The sequence below is a fragment of the Lates calcarifer genome, unplaced genomic scaffold (assembly GCF_001640805.2).
Source record: "Lates calcarifer isolate ASB-BC8 unplaced genomic scaffold, TLL_Latcal_v3 _unitig_1079_quiver_1614, whole genome shotgun sequence".
NCBI lineage: Eukaryota > Metazoa > Chordata > Actinopteri > Centropomidae > Lates > Lates calcarifer.
This window is the reverse complement of record NW_026115276.1, coordinates 22,082-32,940: the sequence shown is the minus strand read 5'-3', so window position 1 is coordinate 32,940 and position 10,859 is coordinate 22,082. Positions and strand designations below refer to the sequence as shown.

General features: G+C 39.9%; 1 protein-coding gene across 1 annotated transcript; it reads left to right on the top strand.

Moving 5' to 3' along the window:
- Positions 1–572: 572 nt before the first annotated feature.
- LOC108886077 (shootin-1) lies at positions 573–9,789 on the top strand (the record flags this gene model as incomplete). The annotated part of the gene is made up of 5 exons (XM_018680693.2): positions 573–655; positions 2,806–2,909; positions 5,803–5,853; positions 6,265–6,385; positions 7,805–9,789. Coding segments are annotated over 5 exons (391 nt in total), but the record flags the coding sequence as incomplete, so codon positions are not given.
- Positions 9,790–10,859: the final 1,070 nt, after the last annotated feature.

Here is a 10,859-nt window from a genome sequence, read left to right as displayed (position 1 = left end):
AGAAGAAGCTGCAGGCAGCTACCAACCCACCCCCAGCTCCAGCTCCAGCACCTCCACCTCCCCACCACCTCCACCTCCTCCAGCCTCCAGCTTTGGCCTCCAACCCCTCAGGTTCGATCACACAGTGTGCTTTGCCTATCATCATTAGGGAAACTGAAGCATTGTACCTCTCATACAGTGAAATGCCACCAAAGGTGGTGTCTGTAGTGTGAGTCTGTAAAGTATGCAGCATGGAGGCACCCTCTCTGGTATTGTTGGCCTTTACCGCATCATAATGTGCTCAGTCAGTTCATCATGCTGATCTGGCACTGAAGGCAATCAGTGAGAGAGAGCTGTCTATAGTATTATTACATTATTACTACAGTCTTTATGATATGAAAGTGAGTAAAAAGTTTAAATGGTGATATTCAGATGAGCAGGCAAAAACAATAATTTACTTTAAAACCTTTATGTTCCTGAAAGCCTTACAGGAGAAGTGTTGGTTAAGGTGGCCACATCAATACCAGCAGGTTCTTGTAGAGCAGAACCCTAAATAACAACCAGCTGGTCTCCATCTGTGCCCTCCCCTGTAGCTCGCTGCTGTCATTGATCCGAAAGAGAAGAGACATCAACACTGACATCCCACTAGTGGTTCAGGACTCTGCCAAGACACCAGGTACACATCAAACATTCACAGGATATGAATTATACAGTGTATACTGCTGCACCATCCCACATGATTAAACCTGTTGAAACCACAGTGCAGGAGGACTTTCAGTTTGGATGTGCTGGCAGGTGTCTATTATTTTCTGTAACATACAGTGTCTTTGATTGTTGATTTTAAGTAATGCAGTTTGAATACAAGATACTCAGTGAAGGCCTCAGCACCAGCAGCTCAGAGTTTTATTGTAGTTAGTGCTGCACCAAGACATCACGGAACAGCTACTGAAAAACCAGATACAACAATCCATGTCTGTCAGCCTGTTCAGCAACTACACACGGTTGAACATGATGGTGATATTGAGCAAGAAATTAAAAAAAAAAAAAAAAAAAAAAAGAAGAAGAAGAAAAGAGATAACAAAGGAAGAATTCAGTAAAACAGAGAACAATAATTCCCCTGCACGTTTCCTCAGCTGAAGGACTTTTCACAGAGCTTTGTTTCACAGAGCTGGAGAGGGAAAACACACCTGTTCACCAGCCTTTTTTTTTTTCTCAGTGAGGCAAAATAAAAAGTAGCCACACTGAGGTCACAGTGTCACATGATCCAGACCCCAAAAACTACACTTTAAAAAGCAAGTAAGACCTCAGGAGTTTTATGTCTGTTCCACTACACCCAAATGTCGTGAAGACACAGGGCACAGCAGACTTTACTTACATGTGTTAGCATGGTGTGAGATCTTTTTTTAGATTTTTATTTAATGTTACGATAGAAGGATGTTTGATGGACATTTTTGTATGTTAATATTCAATTTCACTGTGTTCCTTAAATTATACTTTTTGATATTCTGAGTGATTACAGTGAGGAAAATGCTGTAAAAATGTTCACATTCTGTAACTCACACCCTCTCAAAATTCAGATATTCATATCTTTTCTTTCTCTATGTGATGTATGTTCATTTTGTATTTTATTCTCCTCAGGACTGCTATGGCTCATACATTTCAGTGTAGGAGAACTGGTCTTAAGTCCTGTTATTTCCCTTTTAGAATTTATTCTTTTTGCCTTTTCCTTTGTAAATCAATGTCACTTGTGTGTAGAAGGACAAATGCTGTAGCAAGTGGTGCATAAGAAATTCAAACTCAAATCTCCATCATCGGCCTGTTAGGTCAACATGTTAAATTCTTCAATTTGTGCAAACAAAAGGGAAACCTTGACTTGTTGGAGCAGGTAGGACATCCATGCTGACTGAACAGGCTATACTGTGTCTTCATTTTGTGAAATAGTTTTTGAATATGTGAGACCTGAATTGGGCACTACGCACAGAGTATTTGTTGGAATTACATACAGGGCTGAAAAGGTGCCACCCAAGGATCTTTTACTCTGACACCAGAATAATAGTCTCTTTCTGAGGAAAATATTTTACTATTACTACAACACAAAATAGTTTTTGTGTGACATTTTAAAGACATCTCACCAACAATAGTTCAATTGTGTATGCCATTGAATGTTCTATGGTAGAAAATTAAATATTCACATTTCTTTGCCAATAGGCTGCATTATCGTAGGATTTGATTTTTGTTCTTGTCTTTTGTGAACTTGAGAAACTCTCTTTTCCTCGCAGAACTTTTCCATAAAAAAAAAAGAAGCTGAATAGTGTTTGTGTTTTTACACAGTCGTAATTCATAGCAGATGAATTTTGTTAACCTCACACACTACAAACGCTCTGAACTCTACAGGTGTATTCTGAATGCTACAGAATTACCAACTGCAATAATTATTGTTCCATGACTACAGCCCAGTCCATCCTAACACAAAATTGACAATAACCCAGTTCTCTCAGTATTTCTGGCATAATTAAAAGGAAAACCCTAGAGTTTCCCCAACAAAAACTTGATTGATTGGTCCCAGGGCCTCGTGTCATTTTTGAGCTTTTACATCCAAATTACTTTTATATCAGCTGCGATGCTAATGATGCCTGTGAATTACACAGCACCTCTCAAAATCATTTAAACTCATTTTGGTTCTTGGCACTGTTTCCCACTGAGGCAGAGTCCCATTTAGTGTCAGGGAAGCTGCTAAATACAACATGTGTGCTGAAAAAGACCATTAAAGCTTCAAGCTTAGTGATGAAATCTTTGTCTCGCTTGTTGTGTGTCTGTCACACCCAGAGGTGGACGTCAGGCAGCAGGCCGTGGAGGAAATGATGCAAAGGATCAAAAAAGGCGTTCACCTTCGACCAGTCAACCAGTCACCTCATAGAGTCAGGAGACAGGTAAATTCAAAATCAGCCCAACATGACCTTTGACCTGCTGTGTTTTTGACTATTAAACTCTGGCTTTTAAACTCTAGTTTTATGGCAGTAAACTGTCAGTAATGACTGATAACTCTGCAAAGCTGTGTGTGTTCTCCCACTCTCCCACGCCACTGTGGGCTGAATGCCCAGATCTTGATCTCATTGTGCTGAATATGAATATTGAATGTTGAATATTCACTGTCACTGTCACATTTTCAAAAATAATCCTACATGAACAAAATTGTACTGAAATGAAACTAAATGTCTTTAAATTCATTTGAATGTGACCCACATAGAATAGTGCTGAACTATGTTGTAGACTCAATGTTTATTTGTGGTGCCATGCAAACATTACTGTAAGGCTAATGCATTTTACAATGTGAGCAAACAGCTTGACATTTATTCATATTTTTTCCATCCATGGTGTCAAATCTAAAATGCTTCCTCATCTTACTTCTCATATGATTTGATGTTATGATGTCCACTCTGCACAGCTCACACTGCTTTTGTTCTCTATTTTGTGTTAGCAAAGAGAACAATAGTTTTGTCTTTTGAGGTGAATGGGACCTGCAGTACATCACAGTGATGGTGTATTTTTAGGAACAACCCCTGCTGGAGTAGTGTGGATTTTTAATTCAAATACACTGATCAGCCATAACATTAAAACCACTGACAGCTGAAGTGAATAACAATCGATCATCTCATTATAACACAATGTTCTGCTGAGGAACCTTTGGTCCTGACGTTCATTTGGACGTTACTTTGTTATCACCCACCAGCAGACCAAGCATACACCCACAATGACAACAACACTCCCCAATGTCAGGGGCCTCCTCCAGCAGGATAATGCTCCCACCACACCACAAAAACTGCTCAGAAATGTCTCCAGGAACACAACAAAGAGCCCAAGGTGTTGACCTGGTCTCCAGACTTCCCAGATCCCAATCTGATCCAGCATCTGTGGGATGATCCAGAGCAAGTCAGATCCATGGAGGCCCCATCCCACAACGACAAGGATCTGCTGCCAATATCCCGGTGCCAAACACTACAGGAGATCTTCAGAGATCCCATGTCCAAGCCCCAACAGGTCAGAGCTGTTTTAAAGAGGTCCCTCAATATGAGGGGTCAAGAGCTTTGGCTCTTTGTCGTGTTCCTGGAGACATTTCTGTTTTTCATTTCTGTGACAGTTTTTGTGGTGTGGTGGGAACATCATCCTGCTAGGGGAGGCCCCTGACATTGGGGAGTGTTGTTGCCATTGGAGGGGTGTGTGCTTGGTTTGTGACAGTATTTAGGTGGGTGGTACGTGACAAAGTAATGTCCAAATGTGTTAGGACCAAAGGTTCCTCAGCAGAACATTGTGTTATAACGAGATGTTATTCACTTAATCCACCAGTGGTCATAATCTTATGTTTGATTGGTGTAGATCAGTGCAGATTAAATTTATTTATTTATTTGGTTTTTTTTTTTTTTTTTTTTGACCGAGTTGGAATAGTAGCTTGAATTTCTGATTAAAAGTGACAGCTGTGGTTAGAATGCACAGACACAGCCCCTATGATATTCTGACTTACTGTGTAAATGTTGAATAAAATCACCAGGTAGATGACAGAGAAATATGATTGAAGCATTTGAAGATATTATTATGATGTTAGAAATTTGCCCCTGCAAAAATGAAGTCACTGTAAAGTAAATTAAACATACTACACATGTTCTTAGTTACTACAGGGATGTTAAAGAATTATTGCAGGTCAGAAATGATAAAATTAGGATCTAATATTTTGTTGTTTCAACACTTTTTGTTTTTTTTTTTCAATTTCATTGTCACATAGCCCTGCTAAATAAAATAACATAGATCCTGCTGCACTCATGAAATATACTTGGCATAGTCAATAACACATTTAACTTTTGGGTGTGTTATTTTATTCACACACAATTGGAATTAAATAAGTCACTCAATGAAATGAGATACTAAGACAATGGTGGAGCGAAGTTCCTGCCAGCAGCTGGAGTATCAGTTTGTCTGGAGGTTGGCAGGGACACCTCAGGTTTTGAAGATATTATTGCTGTTCTTTCCACCAGTAAACACCACTGTGAAACCACAGGCCTTTTTTGTTTTGGCTGCAGTTGTAAACCCTCTGTGTCAGATCTCGGAAAAATCTCCTGGAATACAGGAATTGATGTCTCCTACATTTACTGTTTGTTTTGACTGAGAAAAATAATTTTTTAGTCAGACAGACAAAGAGCACCATCCACCTGCGTAAAGTTAGTAAAAAGTCTAATACAAACTGCAGAGATGTCTCATACAACACTAGAGACAGACAAGAACATGAAAATATGAAAGTGGGGAGTCATTAAAAGTGCACGCCTGTGATTGTGACAGAAAATATTCTTTTCATTTTTGCTGAAATCACCAGCCTAAACCACTGGTTGCAGATTTCCAGTGTTCCAGGGCCTGAATGAGTTTTTTTGTACATCGTAGACCATATATTGTTCAGTGCTCTTAAATCCATGAGTGTGTGGGATATCTAAGAGCTGCTTGTTTCAGTAAAACATAACATATGGCCAAGATGTCTTTTAGTCTGCGTGTTCTTCCAGCACAACAACTCTGCCAAATTAGATAGCATTAGGACCTGCTCTGCGAGGTAATTATAAATAATGAGGATGGGAAAATTGACGTGACTCACAATGATTGTGTGTTGACACATTTGCTTCTTGTAGAAAGCATACGTCCTTGTGCTTGCCTACAGTGTCTCGTCTCTGTGGTAAGAGGTGCAGTTTAGCCTCTAAGTGCTGATTGAGGAAAAATAAGTATAATGTGTCAGACTGCTGTTTATTTACCAAACCCATCTTTTTCTTCCCATTTTCCTTTTGTCAGATACAGAAGCTGCCCTCTAATTCTGCCATTCAGGAACTTAAAGGAATCATGGTAATGATCAACAATCAAATATCCTCACAAGCCATATTTTACTAGCTGAACTTTCACTGTATTTACACAGGAGGAGAGACTTTTTCTGCACTGTACATGGATGTGCTCACATTTGGAGGTTAAAATGAAATAAAGTTCAACAAGACTGGAAAAGTAGTCAGATATTTTACCTGAGAGAAACTTCTACTGCAACATGTGTAGCAGATTAAATGAGCACATATTCTGATACTGTTAATGATGCATCAGTCCCAGTTAATGTCAGACACACAGCAGTAAAACCGACGTGAAAATGCAAATTTAAAACTGCTGGAGTTTCTTCAAGATTAACTCATCTTGAGCTGTAATGGTTAATGTGCGGCTCTGTGTTTGTTGACCAGGCCCTCTCTATGTGTTTTTGTTGAAATTGTCCAGGAGAATTTCAATAGAACCTCCCCCCAACCAAAGGCAGCATCTCCGTCAACAAACCACGGTGAGGAGCTGCAGAGGATCCTGCTGCGCCGGCGGGATGCAGTGGAGTCCCAACACAATGCCAGTAAGTTTCATTTCTTTCACTTTAAACCGTCTGTGGGCTACAATGCATCTACCAGGTCTTTCTGCTGAGACAGCATGCATGATGATTCATAAATCCTGACCAGCTGGCTGTGGAGTCTGTGTTTATTTCATTGTGGCTTTCTTCAGGCAGATCCCACAACTGCCTCACACTTAAATCGTCAAACTATAAAACTGACCTTTTGTCTTTCACAAACTTTGAAACAGCACTTAGCGGTGGATTCTGTCAAATGTTTGGTCTTTGTTGAAAAGATGGTATTCCTGTGATCTTGTGGATTTTTGTGACAGAGGTTGAAGTGAATAGAAGCAGCTCTACATAACAGATCTCACACTGAATCCAGCTGGTACTTACCTCAGGAGCTGATTCTCTGTAATGTGTACCTGTATACATACAGCATGTGTCTCTGCTCCCTGCTACAGTTTGATGACGCTCACACTCGATTTCACTGGTTTCATGGTAGCACAAGCAACGAATCCAAAGATAAAAACACAGTGCACATGAAACAGTTACTCACACCGCTTTTCTTAGAAAAGCTGGGATTGTATGAAAACAAACTTGACAGAGAATGTGTGTGTCTGTACACAGGTGCAGACATTTTGGAGACTGGAGAAATTGGCGACACAGATATTGAAGTAATGAACTGAAGCCAGATTTTATGATGAACCGTTCATGGATTTAATTTCACCTCAGGTTAAATGAATGATTATATCCACATTAAGGTGCTATGCATTGTGTTTGTGCTTGTAAAACACAAATTATCCCACAAGTCTAGTTAACGTCTCCCTGATATTAACCCCTAAACCCTGATTTCTCTCATCTTGAGCACATTAAATGATGAATTAATCATCACATTTTATCACTTTTCACTACAGAACTGAAGAACTTTGTCACATTTCTAAAAGTCCTCTAATACTGGGAAAATTTTGCAATAACAGTTCGAATGTGTTTTCAGTTTGGGCGTCCCTGTGTTTTTGCTAGCCAGTCCAAACTCCTGCAGTGTGTAGCAAAGCACCTAAGGCATCCACATCCAACACTCATGAGGGGTTTGCACTGAGCATTAATGGTTAACTGAGGGAGTGTTTTGGGCAGAATATGAATCTCACCAAGTGCTTATGACTGATAAAATGAAATTTGCATGCAAGCCTGGATGAACACAGTTTTATAGATCAGATTTTTTAAAATGTATTTTCATTTTTATTTCTCTTTTGTTATGGATCCGACACACAGTTTTCTAAATGATTTAATAAATCATTCTTTAGGAAAATGACAGAAGAGAAGTTGACGTTGAACATCAACAGACTGTAACATCATCATTTCACTTCACTGTGACCTCAGTGACTGAATGTCAGCACAGTCTCTCTCACGCTGATTGTCTGGGTGTATGTTTGTGTTTTTGTGCAGGTGCCCATCCCATCCTCTCCCCTGCAGTGTGAGCACTGCCACCAGGCTGAGGTCAGGCCCTGACATGAGTATCCAGATAATACAGACTGGATATGGGTGACGGAAGATCACGTGATCCAGAATCAATGTCTAGCATTTCATTTTACTGTGTTTTCTGATTGTGTTTTCTGTCTTTTGGGTGAATTTCCACATGGTAAAAAAAAAAGAGAAATCAGAGCAGACATCCTGGGTGTCAATCAAGCCAGAGGTTACGTAGCCGGTGGACTAAGGCCACAAATGTGTCTTTGATTTACACTGAAGCCGTTTATTTCATTGAAATGAAAGGCATGTATCACACACCACCTTTTCATTCAGCTCTCTTTCTGATACTGAAGGGAAAGCCCAATTTATTGTTTGCAGTGTGAGGAACAGTGATGCAGGTTTTACAGCCTTGAGCTTTTGCCAAAGCAAAGTATGTCTCTGAATGACTCTGTCTAGACAAGTGTTAGCCTTGTAGCCACCCAGTGAGCAATTACAGGCCACTGTGGCAGATTTAGTTTCCACTGCTCCTCTCACTCACACTAACCCCCCCCCCCAACCAACCTCCTTAGGCCACCATTTTATGTAGGGCACTGTCTCCTCTCTGCAGTATGTACTATCTGTTCTGCCTTTGACTGTTTCACTTTGAGGATACAAGACAAATCAAGGGACAAACATTTGTAGCTAAACAGAGCTGCAGGTGACTGTGTTGATGTAGTTGTGTTGGAACAAGTACCAGTGAGAAGAATTCAGGAGGGCCAGTTTGAATATAGTCACCAGTTTAAAACACGCTTTATAACAATGTCCTACCAGGTCATATATGAGGAATTAATACTTACACTCATTTGATTGGCCAGCACAGTGTGTTTAGCAGAATAGAGATTTCTGGCACCAAGGTGTTTGAAGAAATGGGAAAAAAGTACTTGAAGTAAAACTAATTCATTATTGTCTCATATAGTTGTTTTATATTATGGGATGCTCTGGTGGTAAAAAATCTGACATTATTGGCAGATGACTGTTGTTATGACTGTTATGATCTGTTGTTGTTGTTGTCGTCCTGGGGTCCTCTGTGTACTGCTGTGGTCTCATTGAGGTGAATGAGGGGACTTCACTGTTAAACATGCTCAGTATGTGATGTTGATTCATTCCAGCCCTTAATGTGTAATCAAGCCACAAAAGAGATTCACTTTACAATCAGGACGGTGTCTTTCTTTTCACTGCTCTAAAAGAAAAAAAAAGAGAGAAACAAAGAAAAAATCTTGATTTTCTGCCATTTTTTGAGACGCTTGGCCTGTCTCCTGGAAAATATGTCTCTATTAATGACTAATTTGCAAAAGCAAGTAGATTTTAGGAAAAACATAATGCAGCACAGGTCACAGTTTAACCATAATTAAGAATGATGAGGAAACATTGATTTTGAATATATCTGTCAAGTCTGAATGCATCAATAAAATGTTTGTGTTGTGTATGTTTTCCCATTAATACTTTGATGGTTCCATTCAGGGAACTCAGAGGTTTTGGATGTGATTCAGGAAAGATGGTGGTCTTGGTTAAATACTGAAAATGTCAACAGCGACTTGAAGCACAAGACCCAATGAGTTTACTTTATTTTGAATCCAAAATCTCTCCTTAACTTCAACCACAGTGCAGCACTCAGGAATAAATCCCATCCAGCTTAGACCCAAAGTCTCAGCTCTGCTGCACCTGTAACTGCTCTGTAAACAGAATGGACACTCACACTTGAGTTGTGATTTACTGTGTAAAGATAAAGATATTTAATAGATGGACAGGATGTCTGTTGAGGCTACTTTTGGTGGAGAAATCTCCACAATGGATTTCTCCCTCTGTAACTGTTAAACCTTTGTGTAAGAAACTTCTTCTAATTCTGAGTAAATAAAACAAACTTTACTATTTTCTGCAGACTGTGAAATGTTGAGTAATCAGATTCTGTTGTATCCATGTTGGGATAATCATGACATGATAAATGAACTCACATCAGTAAGTGACAAAACTGACAACCATTGAGTATTTCAACAAGTCCAGAAATGGAAAACACTTCACCACTGGCTGTTTTGTAACAGTGTTGAAGTGACTTATGTTGGATTTTCCCCTTAAGCCTCAGTCAGAAGTGGGTGTAAGTCAGGTATGGAGCGGAGGATCAGCCTGTGCCCTTTGAAAATCACAATGAATGCTGGTGATTTAAACACAATGGTGGGCTGCTCTTGTCTTGTGTTGTTTTACCTCAACACCTGTCGAAATTTCCCAGACACTTCCTTGAGTGAGGGATTGAAACATGAGAGCTGTGAACTGTGGGCAATGTCCCTCACTTATTGTGTGCTGATGTTAATTAAAGCTTTAGGCTCTGTTTAGCACGGAGGTGCAATTTCCAGCTCCCAGTCCCTTCTAACAGAGCATGTAGGAAATGTAATTGTGGCTCTAAATCTCTTCTCTAACAAGATTCATCAGCAGCACTCTTCAAAAGACTCCACACCACCTTCCACACGTTCAGTCATTCCTCACTCCACTGAACCAAATATTGCAGGGGAAGTCACACTTTAACTTTATTAAAGCACAGCTTAGTCACAACAGTGGACCTCATAGAAAGAGGAAATGGTCTGTGAGGAGATTATATAAACTAATCAATTGTGTAGAGAGCATATTGGGCTTTTCATCATCCATTTTATCTTGACAAAAGTAGCATGAGCATGTGTGAATTATCTTATCTTGGCTAACATCTTTGAGAATACAGTGTCAGTGGCTGACCTGCTTGAGTAGGAGTAAAATGAAAAAAAAAAAAAAGACGAGAAGGCCTTGGTATTGATTCATGTCTCTTCTCATATCCTCCATATCTAATGAGCTTCTTCTATTCGAGGCCATCTTGGCATAACTCAATAGTAAGCCAACATACAATATAGTCTGATTCAGAGGAGTGATGTGAGTCAAAGTCAATGACCGGCTCAATTCCTTCCTCCACTGTCGGCTCCGGCTGCCGGACTCGTTGACGTTGATTGATGGACGGTACACACACCGGCGATCC